The 15,763-nt window shown below is 36.7% G+C and overlaps 1 protein-coding gene across 3 annotated transcripts in view; it reads right to left on the bottom strand.

Annotated features, from left to right (window-relative positions):
• The window catches only part of SLK (STE20-like kinase), a 49,850-nt gene continuing 34,087 nt past the window's right edge, over positions 1-15,763 (bottom strand). For 2 of the 3 annotated variants that reach the window (XM_010564782.1, XM_010564781.1), the window contains exons 10-19: positions 15,212-15,342; positions 14,822-14,945; positions 14,368-14,547; positions 12,224-12,316; positions 8,773-8,902; positions 8,403-8,527; positions 7,238-7,426; positions 5,961-6,086; positions 4,277-4,390; positions 1-3,647 (exon numbers count right to left, since the gene is read on the bottom strand). In XM_010564782.1, the coding sequence (XP_010563084.1) occupies positions 3,501-3,647; positions 4,277-4,390; positions 5,961-6,086; positions 7,238-7,426; positions 8,403-8,527; positions 8,773-8,902; positions 12,224-12,316; positions 14,368-14,547; positions 14,822-14,945; positions 15,212-15,342 (1,359 nt within the window). In that variant the 3' untranslated portion in view covers positions 1-3,500. The remainder of the gene's footprint in view (positions 3,648-4,276; positions 4,391-5,960; positions 6,087-7,237; positions 7,427-8,402; positions 8,528-8,772; positions 8,903-12,223; positions 12,317-14,367; positions 14,548-14,821; positions 14,946-15,211; positions 15,343-15,763) is intronic. The other variant, XM_010564783.1, reaches the window with a different exon arrangement.

A 15,763-nucleotide genomic window follows, 5' to 3' on the forward strand; every position in this document is an offset into this window, starting at 1 on the left:
TTTTCCTATAAAAGGTGTTAATAAATCAGGAGCTATCTAATCAATCATAAGAATAACAACCTCAATATTGTATCTTTTCATGATGTACATGCTTCTCAAGTATTCAGCAGAGACAGCAGAGTACTTGGAAAAAGAAACAAATTTGTATTATGGGAATCGGAGAGGAACAAATCCTGGAGTATTTCCACTTCACCAAAGTAAACAGCGAAGCTCCCCTGGGACTTCAGGAGGCCAAGGGCTGGACACAGCCTGTTTCCTCCCTGGCTGGTAACCTCTCCTTAGACAGCGCCGTGCAGGCGAGATACAGAATTTATTCAAGATGCAGAACCTCTTAAGAACAGGGGCAGCAAGACCACCTGAGGTTTGGTTAGCCAAAGATCTCCCTGGGCTACCGGCAGCATTGCATTAGCAGAGGACTACAAGATCCTGCAAATAGCTGAGCTCCAGTAACTGTTAGGATGCCAGTAGAGCCACTGGCTCCTGTATTTCAAGGGCCCTGTGCCAAGAAAGCTGACTCAGCAGGTGCTGAAATCTGCTTTCAGAGCTCAGGAAGAACAAGTTGCGAGGTCTGAATCGGTCGGAGGCTGTGGGCCCGCAGGCAGGTTTTTTGTGAGAATCAGTTGTAATACAAGAGGACAACCAATGTATTGCACCGCGATTCATGCATTTTATTGCCTTTGTTCATTTTCCTGTGGACTGTATTTACGATGTAGTAAAACACAGAGGTGAGCAAATACTGATTTGTGGTCATCTTTTGAAAGGCATGTGGGGAAAATGAGATCTGCCAAACACTCAGTAAGGAAGTACATCGTTTTGGCTAAGGAAAATACACCTAACTACCCTGGAGGTGGAGCTTCTAACATTTATTAAAGGAAGGTGACGTGATAGTAGAGAGATTGGATTTTATATCTCAGGAGATCTCTTCTAGGCCTATGTGAGACTAAATTAATTTGAATTGAATCTTCTGACATTAATATAATATTGTACAGCTCTTTCATGTTCTGCAATACTTAAAACCAATTTTATCAGCCTAAATGTGTAAGTACCCATGCTAGTTCCTATTAGTCCCCAGAAAAACACATTTTCACGCTCGATATCAATTCTCAGCACAGTTCACAAGGCTGCAACTGCTTAACAGTGCTCCACACCTGGAGACCTGACCAAGCACCCGCTAAGGCTTCAATCGCTGCATTCGATCTCTCCCTTCATCACAGAAGTCAGTTACTTACTCGTACAAGTACAATGACATCAGATTGCAGGGGCTTGTGTGAAAAGGATCTTCAAATAAAAGATTTAAAAGATTTAGGCAGAAGTAAACAGTATGCCAATATGTATTAGCAAGTTATCACTGAAATTGCCAAAAAATGTAAGGAGAAGATTAACATTTCCCTCTGAGTATTTAATGTGGATGAAGGTAGAGAAAATCCCGAAGGGGAAAACTGCCTGCCCTGTCTACTCCCCGAGTAAAGCATGGAGCCTACTTCATACGAAATTGCAAACAAATTCTGTTAAATACAGAGATGAAGATTATTTAATGTTATTTTAGTAACAGTCAATTTATGATGGTGGAGCTTAAAAAGTAAAAGGCCTTCAAAGATATTTTTCACCCTACTGAATAAACAATTTAAAGAACTTTGCATTCAGCAACAGATAACATTCTAGAGATATGGTATGTGGATTTACAACAGTACACAATACATATTTATATAATAAAATGCCGGAAATTAAGGCTAGCTATTAAAGTAATTATGCTATCAAAAAGTTACAAAATTTAAATTAAAACATGCATTTTCAATTTTTTTTTTTTTTTTTACTGTGCTGTAAATTAAGTGTCTTCATTGAGAAGGTATCAGTTCAACATCCAAGGATTTCAGCATCCAAGATTTCAACCACATCTGATTAAAGTCCTATGTTAATTTATGAGCTCATTCACATGCATCAATACTGTTCCCATGAAATGAACATCATGTAATGGTCACCAGTCGCACATTTAATGCAATGTTTACAGTTGATACCCAAAGAGACTAGAAAGTCAGGCCTCAAATGACAGAAAGCAAATACTATTTTACAAATTGAACTCCAGCATACCAAAGTACAGCTTATAATACTGTATTGATATGACTCAAACTCTAACCACCAAAAAGAGTGCAGTAAAAGTGACCTAATACAGTTGTATTTCCCTACCGGCTGTATGAGAAACATTTCAGATTTTTTCCATTGCAGATCAGTCAGGTAAATAACTTATTGTACATCTATGAACTTGAAAAATAAAAACAGGCTATGTTAGTACGTGGCAACACAAAAGCAAAAAACCCAGCTTCATAAAGTAGTTTGTCTATATATTTAACTTAAATCTTTCTCTAAAATAAAATGACTAAAATAAAAAAATCAAATCTAACACTTCTAATCAAATCAGACTTTAGCCATGGTTATTTATAAATATGACCATCCACCTCCACTTTTCTGATGGAGTTTAAATGAACAGGCTTTGGTAAGAACAGAAAAATGGCTCTACCCATTCCAGGTACAGTTAGAGAAACCACGTGCATTTTGCACACCGCTTTCTAAAAAATACATTCTACAGTTTTTCAATTTGTAGAACTAACCACATGTAATAGCTAAGGAAAATAATAAACTGTGCATTTTAAAGTTAGCATTTCTTTCACCTTTACATATTTTAGTGCAAAATATTTTAGGGTGAGGATTTACAACAAAAATGGCAGTAGCAGCAAGAAATCTTCTGGTTTGTACAGTAACAACAATGCTAAGGAGTTTTGTTTTTTTAAATGACAAAATACTATCCTGTTGCCAGGACTAGCATACCTAGGTGTTTCAGGCACTGTATTAATTAAACTAGCACCCCATTTCATTATGGAACTAATGGACAAAAATACATCATGGAGGTCTGCTCAGTTTAATTTATGCCAGAGGTTTCTTTTTTAAAGAAGTTGCAAAGGCTTTTGCTTTTGCCAATCGTGTTTAAACTTAAGGGTTTATTTTTCTGATTATTGGCATGTTCTGAGTAATTAGTTTCAGTCCTTGCTATGAAGACACTGCTCAACATTATAAAATTTTAAACCTCTCACGGCAGTTTCAGTTGTGGAATTCTCTCATGGAGAAATCAGACACTTACACAGTAGCAGAACTAATATTACACTGTTTAAATGTTCACATGAGAAACCATTTTTTTGTGTTTGGAAAGAGTATAATTAATATTTTAGGCTTAAAGTCAAAACCATAGATAACATACTTTTTGAGACTGAGATAAAAAAACCACTTAATTCTTGAAACAGCTGAAGGACATAACATTACCATTATACACCAACACTTTTTTTTTCTTCTCTTCCATTCAGAGAAGTAAAGAAACTGATCATGACACCGATTGTCTCCACTGAAAACAAAAAGCGCTAGGTCCTTTGATGTACACTGCAGATTAAGTCAGGTTAGACAATGAGGATGGAGAATTCCAAATATGAAAAAACCTACAGCAGTTCCCAGAGTTATGACCCAGTGGAGTGAAGGCTGGGGATTGGATAGAATTTGGAAATCCGGCTTTGTGTTGAAGGGTTAAGGCATTCGGATTCTCCAGTCATTTTAAAGAAAACTTCCTGTTCCTGCAGTTTTCTTGCAAATTCTTCTTCCAGCGTCTAAAACCAAAATCAGATTGTCATAGGATTATAAGGCAAAGTACAAGAAACCTATTATACTGGTGACATATTGTCTGATGTAACATTGTAACTTCACACACCATCACCAAAAAAAAAAAAAAAAAATCACCTAGCAATTATGAAATTGCAAGACAACCAAGACACAGCAAACTAAGAACATCATCTGCCTGTAGGATACTCTCTGAACTGTGTGAAAATCTAGTACTTTCCATTTTAAAATAAAATATAAAACGCAAGAACAACCTCCACCACCCTCTATCTGTTATTTAGCACTCAATTTTTGTAGTAACCTACCAGTTTCTGAAATATATTCCTAAAACCAGATTTACCTCCAGCTAAGAAGTTTTATATGCAAATACGCACTATGCACACATGCACTGCAAGAGAGAACACAGTAAGAGGCTGGTAGGACACAAGCCTTTTTTGTTGCACATGCCCTTTGCTCAGCTTTTGCACTTTTTTTTTTTTAACATCTTTAATTATTCAGTGAACTATAGCAGTTTTGTACAGTAGCTTGATTCTCCTCCTCTGCAATACTTTTTGTACTGTCTGTATTTGATAGATCCAACTCTTGATTATTTTCCAATTCATAAACTGCTCCGATTTACCTTTTTTCTTGGTCTCAATTTCTCTCTCCATTCCTTCAGTTCTTGGCTGTGCTCTTCATCTAGCTCTTTTAGCTTCTGAGTTTCATGCTCAACCAGTAGATGGCATTTTTCATTCTTAAAACAAGATAAAGATAATCCTTATGTAAAACTAATTCAGATTAGGCAACTCAACATTTGTACAGCAACATATGTTGTCCTAATTCTTTTTAATTAGCTTATTCCGTGTAAATAGTGACGTGAATAATTACGAGATAAAAGTATGTTACAAGGCTGCATTATCAAAAGCTGATCCTTCCATCAGAACCAATTGAGATAAGAAATACTCGTAAATCCAAATATACTGTTGAGTATCATTAAGGCAGCAGCTGACGGTGTTACTCAAAACTGTGTTTCACTGCCTAATAATGCTTTTCAAGGTCATACAGCGTTTCTGCTTTGCTTTCTAAAGACAGTTTGTATAATTTATTAAAATCAATTACATTAAAAAGGATGTTTTTGGAAATATTTCAACTCTTGGTGCCAAGGAGCTGAGACTAACAAATAGAGCTTAGAGAGGAGAGAAATGTGCTTGCAGAAGCAGGCTCAGAATTGCCCTATAAAAAGGAAAAGGATAATCAAACCACACATCAGCTTCACATTCCTCTCAGGAAGGTACATATGCATCTGCCTAGCTTTCAGAGGACTTTTGAAGCATGGTAAGGAAAAAAAAATAAGTATTTGGCTACATCAAATCTTTGATTTTTAAGAGCAGTTGGCAATGGCAATCTCTAAACCCCATGTTCTTGTTTCTAGGGTTCCAGTCCCAGCTGGGTCTGACGCAGAGTACAAAACCACAGGAACAAAAGTGACAAGCACTTGGCTAGACCTGAGTGCAGCTAGGGGCCAATTTTTCTCGGTGAAGTTCAGAGTAGCCCTAATCCGCTCAATTTTTTGTGAGCTGAAACTCTCACAAGACTCCCACGGTACTTGGGGATTTACTAGGCGTATTAGTGGCATAGTCAGAGACTATTTCACAGGATATAAGAAAGTGAGCAGAACTAGGTTCATTGGTCATTGGAAGATTTCTCTACACAAAGGTTATCAGCAGGTGATCATTTAATGCTTTAAAACTGCCTTGCATCCCTGAAACAGGGAAAAGCCGATTTAACGGAAAAGGAAATCTGGCCTCTGGTATACAGCAACAACTTTTACAAAATACCTACAAAAAGAGACAAAATAGAGTTCCTTATCACAAGAAGAAAATTCTTTCTAAGTACCTTCCAGAAGCTCAAGTACAAATGGCAGCCTGCACTTTGTAAAAACCACCTCATTCCATGTATTGCTACAAATGTCTTGTGGGTAATGCCTGGTGCTGCTTACCTCTGTTCTGATTAAAGAAGTTTCAGCAAAATCAGGTTAAAAGGAAATGTTGCCTACAGAAAATAGCACTGGGAACTTGACAGATATTCTAGAAGTGATCATCTGCTTCTGGTTCATGCTCCTCTTGCATTTAAAATTATTTTTCATTAAATGATGTAACTACATGAATCTGGTTAAGCAGTATGCTGCAGGCCCTTGAAAGCCAAGTTGAAAAAATCCTACACCAATCAGTAAAAATGAAGGAAAAGATGTTTCTGCTTTGCCTGCATCTGTTATTAACCTGAGCTTCCCACTGAATATTCATTTAATATCATCTATTTTTAACCTGTAACTGATGCAGTTCTCTGATGTTTGCTTCACACTGCAACTGAAGGTCTCGCATTTGGTTTTCATGTTTCTGATGCTGAGCCAGTCTCTCATTCTTCTGTCTCTTTTCTTCTTGAATAGCAAACTAAAATTAAAAAAGATGGTTTGTATTGCGCCTCTAGATACAACAGTTTACATAAGTCAAAAAAATGGATGTAACAGAATGAATATATACAGCATAACTGAAAAGAATGGTTTAAAAAGATTTAAACGATAACTGTATTTGCTTTATTCTTTCTTTAAAATTCTTACAAAAGGAATGCCCTCACAGTTTTGTCTATCATTCCATTTCTCTGTCTGCACTCTAAGTTTTCCTTAAAAGACAGTACATCTCATTTCCAGACTCTGAAATTATCTCCCCCTGATAAGTGACACAGCAGTGCTGTTACAAGTGTCAGTTAAGGTTGGTGTTATACAGCTACAGGAAACTGTATTTTCCAGATTCTTCATCCTTCCAGTGCTCACCATATGAAACCATGATTTGGAACTTTTGTGCATCAGTAGAAAGCAAACCTCTAAACCTCTTTACAACATTCCCTTTTAAAGAATGAGTGAATACCTACAGTTTTAGTTCAAAAGCTCACAAAAATCAAGTATTCTTAAAAACATTTCACGGAATCGCAGAACAGTTGACATTGGAAGGGACCTGTGAAGATCAATCCCCCCTGCTCAAAGCAGGGTCAGTTGGGTTCTGAGTATCTCCAGAACCTCTCTCAGCAACCTGTTCCAGTCTCTGACCATCCTCACACCAAAAAAGCGTTTTCTTATGTTTAAGTTGTATTTTCTCTATTTCAGTTGTGCCCACTGCCTCTCATCCTGTCACTGGGCACCACTGAGAAGACTCTGGCTCCACCTTGTTTACTCCCTCCAGTTGGGTACTTATACACAGGGGTAAGATCCTCCTGAGCCTTCTCTCCTCCAGGCTGAAGCATCCCAGGTATCCCAAGTGTCTCTTCCTATAACAAGACCCACCAGTCCCTCAGTTATCTTCAAGGTCCTTCGCAGGAATTGCTCCATTAAATCCAAGTCTGTCTTGTATTTGGAAGCCAAGAGTGGAACCAGTGCTCCAGATGAGTCTCACCAGTGTAGAGGGGAAGGATGACTTCCTCTGACCTCATCCAGTGCATCAACCCAGTTTTGTACCACCTGCGAACTTGCTGAGAGTACACTCTATCCCATCCTCACATTTACATCACATTAAGCATTTACACTATTAAAACTGTTCTTATTAATTACCTGCTTAATTTTTTCACGATCTTGGTCTGGAGAGGCTAATGAATTGATTCTCAAACTTTTCTTAAACATAGCCATTCGAGTCTTGGCCTCACTTCGCTGGATTTTAGGCAGTCTTGCTCTTTCCTGAGTTTGCTTGTTCTTTAACTCCTCGATAAGGCGTTGATTATATCTCTGCATTTGTTCTGTTTCCTAAAATGTTAACCATATGGAAATGTTACACAGTAACTATTACATTAGAATATTTGCATCTCATTTCTTCAATAAGCATGCTGTTTGAGTAAGCTTCTTTCAGCAGAAACCAGTCCCTGCCCTAGCGATACCAATGGGAAGGAAGGGGTCTTCCACTTATTCCAGAAAGTTCTGGATCATGCCCAACCCAGATGAAATTCTCTAACGAATATGAATACAAGTTTTACCAGTTGTTGTTCAACTCCTGAATTGCATTTTTAAAAGTCTACGTTATTCAAAGGGAGAAACTTTTGTGGAACTGAACTTCCACTACTGCAGTTGTGAAGGGTCAGTTTGTTGCAAAAGCTGGTGAAAGCAACAGCCATTATGGGGATAAACCAAACGATACAGAAACAAGCCTTCAGTAGAGGCTGCTCATGATCCAATCACCAAGGAGATCCTATAATATCTCTCTATTGGATTTACATTTCCAAAAATTGAACTATTCTGTTTAGTGTATTCTATAAAAAACAAAATGCCTTGTGGAAAATAAGTGTTGTCTCTGAGCTTTTATAGGATTTAGCTATAGAGAGACAGTTGTCAGCTACTTGCCCAAAAGCTGATCCAGTTCACTCTCCTCATTTAATTCCAGGATGATTTACTAATGAGTAGATTTATTTAAATACAAGCCCAAACTGGTTTTGGTGTATAAGCAGAATTTGGTAATTTTAATAGAAAAAGGTTGATGTTGTGGTTGGGTTTTTTGGGGTTTTTTTAGGAATCAAAAGGGAAAAATATGATCACTTATACTTCAACATACTACTAAGTTATTAAATTATTAAGATTTTTTTATTTCAACAGATCATACGCAGCTTCAAAATACCTGGGGGGGTCTTGCCTGTGCAAGCAAACAGCTACCTGTAGAGATCATAGTACTACTTGATAAAAAACCTGGATATTATAACACACGAAAGAAAGTGTCAAAGTCAATACTAACTTTTTCATGCCTCTTAAGCAGCTGGTGTCTCTGCATGAAGTACTGATCTTTGAGTTGCTGTTTGAGGAGCTGGTGTTTCTCTTGTAGATGTCGCTCTTCTAGCTCCCAGATTGCAGCTTCGCGAGCTGGAAAAAAGAGGAAGGCTGGTTCAGAAAGTACAATACAATACTTTCTAATCTACCTGCTAGTGTATGTTTAGATGTGGCCTACAAGTGCGTTTTAAAGAACAATGTTATTCCATAGCAGATGTTTTTATTACAGTTCTAGATTAGTCATGAAGGTCTTTGATTTCATAAATTTAAGACAGACTATTGTTTTACTAAAATACAACATAAATGTCTGTTTTTAAAGAGAGTCTGCTGCTAGATACCTCTCATGAGCTGCTGTTTGTTGTTGAGGCAATCTCGTTCAATAGTGGCTAGTTCTGTCTTCTGCTGCTGAATAATTTTCTTCAGAGATGCATCCAGTTCTTGTTGCTGCTTCTGCACAAATTCCTGCTCCTAATAAAAACCCACAGAAGTAAATTAAATTGTGTTCTAACCATGTTACATTTTAATGAAACTTCCAGTTCTCTCAGCATTAGCTATATAACAAAACAAATATATCTATGAAAATTTGAGCTAACATGCCTCAGCTATAAAATTATGCATCTCTTGTATTTTTTACATAGAAAGTAGGTAAGAGTATATTTAATGTTTAAATAACACCTTCAGAAATAAGACCAAAGGCAACAAACTAGCCAGCAATCTGCAATTCATTCCATGTCTTGTCTCTCCTCAAAACAAGCCACAGGTTCAAAGCTAGCAAAGACAAGTACTCAATATGAAGTTGATCTCATCATATCAAGGGTTAATTATTCATGGGTGTAAGAAAATAAAAGTATGCATGGTTATTTTGCTTTGGATGATTAGTTGAAGCCTATTTATTTATACAGTTGGATTTCAGATTTGTCTCTCAATCTCGAGTGGTTTATCTTGTCATGAACGCAGATACTGAGTTTGGGAGTTCTGCAAGACTCTGCTATGAAGACACCCAATGGCTTTTACAGGAACTGCATTCTGCAGAACTTAACAAGCTTGTCACCCCAGAGCTGAGCTGACTCCTCGCAAAGCGATTTGCCATCTGCCTGATGCAGTCCCCATATCACCTGCATCTTTCCATTATCCAGGGTGTATCACTCTGTTGCACAACATCATGAAAAGCAGGCAGTAGTAAGAATCCCCCTCCCATGCCCCAAGACCATACTGTTGCCTTTCTTCTTTGCAACTATCAAAAAAAAAAAAAAAAAAGCATCTACAAGCATGCAAGCATGCACACACACTCTTAAAGAACAAGAAATTAAAGCAGACGTTTCTACCATGATGTAAAGGTCAAAAGAAAGGATGATGGCAGTGTCCTGTCAGGGGCAAGGTGGGCAGCTGAAGCATTTGCTGTTATATATAACAAAGCAACGTTAAAGATGGTCTATCGGAAGGGAGATGGGATGATGCAGGAGAACAGTACTGGGCTACAGATGATCAGTGGAAGGGTCTCCTGAGCTATGTATTTTTATTTTTTTTACTGAACCTATGCTACTTGCTAAGATATTCATCAGCAACATATGGAATTAAATGTTCATTAAAAGTACTTTTTATTATGACCAGGAGAATCCTGGTTTTCATCTTCACAGAAAGTTATTAATAGATGAGGCTTTCATCTCTCCCAGTGGACAGTAGAGTTACACTTGGACAGGTAACAGAAAACCAGAGGTGGAGTAAGTTGGTGCAAAGTTCCGACAGTGACAGACCTGTAGGTACAAAAAGAACTGGAAGGCCATGTCTGTAAATTAAGTCAGACATACCTAATCAAATACATGGACTGATAAAAAACACCATTCTGTTTCCCTTTCTAGATTTAAAGGATAAGAAAACTACAAGTTTATTATTCTGAGGGTGCAGACACATAATTAACATGGTGTTTTATTTGCCAGGAATTTTTTCATTTGGAGGGAGTGGGGGGAAAGCTGTGTTCTAGTGTAGTCATGGTCAAAAAGCAATTATGCTTGAGCTTTACTCAATCATTTAAATATTATTGCTGCTCTCTCTACATGGTAAATCTTAAGAAGTTTTATAATTGCTAGCACTATAAGATAAACCAGGGAAACTCAGAAAACACTCTGGCCTTTCCACTTCCCACGTCTACTCAAGTATCACATATAATAAAGGTCACGCACTTTACAAAAGAACATATTGGATGGTTAAAAGGCAGACAGTACAAGACAGTCCACCTTTTTTAAAGTTACCACTTGGTTTTGCCCAATAAGTATCTTAAAATAAACTCAGGTATCTTTAAAATACATGGTTTCACTGCACACACAGCATAGAAGTCACACATTGTTTCTCACATGTGCTGAACAAATAATAAACACCAGAGAACAGTATTATATTGCATTTGCACGAAACTTCAGTGTCTTGCCCAAAGTTAATAACTACTGTAATTTTGATCTTTTTACTACGAATACTGCATAAGTACATACATTTGTGCTAACCAGTTTGGAGACAGCAGTGACATTGATCAGCACATGAGCAGAAGAGAAAACACACATCTGGAAAATTACGAAAATAAAACTTTTGTTGTTTTACATTTTAAGACTTACATCCTGCATTTGTGCGTTGAAAAGTGTACATGAAGACAACTGAAAAGACTGAATCATAACCTGAGCAACGCCCTGTGGGACACAATGTACTTCCTATGTCATAATATAATGAAATATATTTCTGTTCTTAAAAAAAAGAAGAAATGAGATCTGCTGTATGTTAGTAATATACATTTAAAATGTCAAGGCTAATCACACAGAAGTCGTCACTGACAGAAGTTCTAGATATTCTAAAACTAAACATCTGCACCTTGTCTTGTATTTATCATTCCAAGGATATTTCACCTTTAAAATTGTCTCTTTCACCCCTCTCACTTCAACATATTGAAACCAGCAAAAGAAAAAAAACCTAACTCATTACAAACACTATGAAAAATTAGGTTTTTAATTGTTTCCTTAAAAAGTTCAGAGACACATATCCTTGGTATGGGGAGAGCGCTGCAACTCAATCACATTCTATCTATCCTGGAAAATCCCCTTTTGAATTAAACACATAATTGAATAAAGTTGCTATTATTTTCCAGACCACTCACATAAACATTTAATCTTTAAGTTACTCAATCCAAACGTGCTCTGTTGTGGTGCAAACTCACTCTGTGCAAGCTGTGGCCATCACAAAGCCAGTATTTTCTAAAATACTAGCCCACTTTCTAGCTGGGTCATATAAAAGCAGCAAGTCTGAAGGCATGAAATTATAGATGATGTCTTGTAAAGTTTCCATACACCTACACTTTGACATTCAAATAACTTCATTTTACCTATTCTGTTCCGCTTCTATGAACAAGATGCCTCATGCTTACATATCACATACATTTTCCTCCCCTGTGTTTATGTTGCTCAAAACTTACTTCTAACTGTAACCTTTATAATTTGATGGACCTATGGGGTACTTACCACTCATAAAAGCACTGTAAATAAACTTGCCGTAGAAAAATACCATTCTTTTTCAGTACAGCATAGAAAATATTACGCTTAACAGCACAAATCTGGAAATCTGTGCTCCTACGTTTCTACACAGTATACTCTATGGGATGTGATATGGGAGTACTTGAAGAAAGAGAGCAGTATGTAGGGTTAGTTTGAGTTAGGTTCCATATTCACTCAACAACAACAAGAAGTGAAATCATCAAGCTGTGTGAATACTGCCGCCTTTTATATTTTAGTAGCTTGAAGGGGCCGTTGTTACCTGAGCATGCTGGCTTTGTGCAAGCTCCTCTTTCTTGCGTTTCATGAGCTCTTTTCTCAGCTCTTTGGGTGCTTTCTCCACTTCACATAAAACCTACAGTGTATATAAGCATGCAGAAGGTGGCGAAAAGAACACTTTTTCTCCACAGCAAGCATTACTGTGAACATAGGACATGCAGGTCAAGCACTACTAAAGTACTGGGAAGCATGCATTACTTCAGTGGCACGGATGTTAGCTTAGTGAAAAGAGCTTAATGAGAAGAGAAGGAACAATACATGCTTTATGTATGCCAGCGCAGTGCAGAGAGGAGGTATATGCCAGCCTCTTTTTGCATGCAAATGCTGCCCAGTGCTCTCAGAAATGGCAGTTGCTTGCTTGCGTTTTCATGCAGCAGCTAGAATAGTCAATAGTTAAGAAAAGGACCACCTGCAAAAGTGGTATTTTCTTGAAACACTATGGCAAAAGGACTACAGAGTATGTCTACTTCACGGTAAAGCTGTGACAAATGGTTGGAAGTTTAAAATAAATTCCACTGAAAACCAGCTATTTCTGACACTGTCTCAAACATGAATTTGTAAGATGCCATTATTAGTGTCTCCAACCATAAATGACATCTACACAGATTATGTCTTTAAAATAATCATACAAGCAAATAAAATATTAATTGGTTGTGTTTGGTCCTGAAGAATTTAAAAGAAAAACTCACAAATAACTAAGCATGTTTTCAAGAAACTTTTCACGACACATATGCTGGAATGGAACGTGTTTCAGTCCAAGGTGAATTAGCCTAGATTAGTAGAAAGATTCTAAATATAACTTGGCTAAATCAACTGACTATTAATCTGTTAATATGCTGATGCATTTTATTTATTTTTAAAAATTACAACAATGTAACATTGCACACTCCAATATAGCATGGGTAGTTTTAGAGCACTAGCTGCATTTTCCTTCAAACTGTAAATCACCTTCTTAAGCTTTAAATACAAAACTATGCACCCAAAACCAAATGCTTGTTTGTTTAATAGTGGAAGCATCATCAGAAAACAGAGTCCAAATCACCACATGCTATTCCTGTTTCCATGAAAGAACTGCTTTTAGCTCAGAGCAATACATAAAATTCTTCCCGCTTTCCCATGTAGGACCCAATCACCAGTAAACAGAGAGAGACTCAAAAATGCAAGAGGTACCGCAAAAGAAGAAAAATTGTTATTTACATATGAGCATATGATTCAAACTGAATACAACCTATATTTTTTAATGCACTTTTGTACTACAGGATCATTCTATGCAAAAGCATGGACAGTACAGATTTCTAAAGGGAAGTCTGTGAGTCTAGTAACTATTAGAGCAAACGCTAGAGCCATTTATATACAAACGAGCACTACACAACTGATCTGAAAATGAAATAAAACAGCTTTTAATATGCAAAATCCATAAGGAAACACATCACCTTCTCTTACTCTAATACAAACAAATTAATAGCATAAGGTGTCAAGTGTCAAAAGTCATTCATTTTGCCTTAACTGTATGACATGTATGAAATTAACTGTAAAAGATTTTAGGTTATCCAGACTTTTCTCTCCTGACTTTCTTTTTTGAGTTAAAAACCTAAATCCATATAACTGCTCACTTCATGTAAAGAAATTCTAAACAACAACAGCACACATTCAATAAAAATCTAACAAATTACTCTTAACAACAATTAAAAAATCTCTGGAATTTAAGTGGTTCTCAGTAGTGATCAAGACCATGCTCTTTTCTTCGAAAGTCTAATTTGATAAGTATTTACCAGGTAGCTATAGCTGGATTTGTTTTAAGTAGAAAGCTCAAATATTTTTCACAATCATTAAGAAAATACTTATTCTTGATTTAATATTTGAGACAAAGTACTTTATTAAAGATTCTGTGAAACAAAGTCTTCTAACTTGGTGATGTTTTCTAGATTAAGTCAATACCTAAATCTTCCTGTTAGCTGTTTGTATTTCACTTTAGGCAGCAAAACAAAAGAAATAATACTGACTGCTAGTAACCCTTCCACAACTCAGTACAGCACATGAGGTTGACAAGGCTTTGGGGAGGCCTAATCTCAACTGTTTGTTATGCCCATACTCCTTATTTCCTATATTATCATCATTGTCTCTTACCTCCTTTTTTTTGTTCTTCAGCATGTTCTGGAATTTGGACAATTCCTTCTCCTGTTCTGCTTTGATCCGTTTTGCTTCATCTCGTAAACGATTTGTGTGTTCCTGTTCCAAGCGCTCTATTGTCTGTTTCTGCTGTTTTTCTAGATTTTCTATTTCTTGATCGTACTGTCGCTTTTTACTCTGTAAAAATAAATTGGCATCTTTTTTTAGAAAACTAAATTATGCTCAGTGAAGTGCTGTACCACAGCAGAAGATGGCCGTGATGAACTGTTCTGGCAGGCAAGTTCTAGCATACAAGCTAGGCACCCCACAATGGAAAATATTGCCATTTATTAACAAGAATGAAAACTAAGCTATAGCCATCATAAAAGGAAACACCTGATTGCTGCTAGTAGTATTCTGCCTACTCCATCAAGATGTCATATTTTAAGAGCACCAAAGTCCAGAAACTCACTGTCATTTCCTGTTCAAAACGTCTGTACATCTGTTCTCGCTGTTGCAAAAGCTTATTACTGAGTTGCTGTTGGGCTCTCTGCTCCTCTTTCTGAAGAAGTCTTAGCTCTCTTAGCTCTTGACGTCTAATAATGAAAAAGAACACTTAATATTGATGGGAAAACAAAAGTAGTGGAAAATTACAAAAGATGAAAAAAGCATCTAAAACTTAGGTCCAGCAAAGCTGGTTTTGAATTTATTCTCTTAAACACTTTACATTCCTTTCTACTAACAAAATAATTGAAATTAATACCCAAGTATTACAGAAAAAATCATTAGCCCCCTTCTTTTATTCAGAGAGGAAAAAATTAGCTGCTAACCTCTTGTAAATTTTACTTTTAAAAACACTTACCGTAGAAATCGCATTTCTTCACTCTTCGAGTCATTTTCAGTAACTATTTTTGACGTGGTTACACTCACTTCTACTCCATCAACAACAAACTTCCGAGTTTTCTTTAAAGTTTTCTTCTGTCTTCTAGTTTCCTGAATAAAACATTGTTAAGTTATTCTGTACTTAAGTTATATCCTTTGTTCCTCTTTTTTCTTAATATTCAATTATTTCAAATATTTCTGTGAAGGCCTACCGTATAGTAAACAGGAGTTCTTCTCACTTGTCAGGTACCTCACTGATCAATTGAGAACTTGAAAAATTCTAATGTACTGAAACTTTCTCTAGTCAGCAAAGGAAACCTGTAATTATTGATCATCTAAATTGCCGGGGGGGGGTGGGGGGTGGAGTGGAATCTACGTAAACCCTGAACAGAACCGATACAGTTTTATTTTCAAGAACTGAAGACAGTTGCAATTACTGTTTGCTTTTGACCATAATTTTCCCAGTCACCAAAAAAGATATTTAATTCTGAAAAATAGTACTGAAACAGAATAGCAATTTACTCACTACTTC

Source organism: Haliaeetus leucocephalus, unplaced genomic scaffold (assembly GCF_000737465.1).
Source record: "Haliaeetus leucocephalus isolate CR32 unplaced genomic scaffold, Haliaeetus_leucocephalus-4.0 Scaffold184, whole genome shotgun sequence".
In the NCBI taxonomy this organism is placed as follows: domain Eukaryota; kingdom Metazoa; phylum Chordata; class Aves; order Accipitriformes; family Accipitridae; genus Haliaeetus; species Haliaeetus leucocephalus.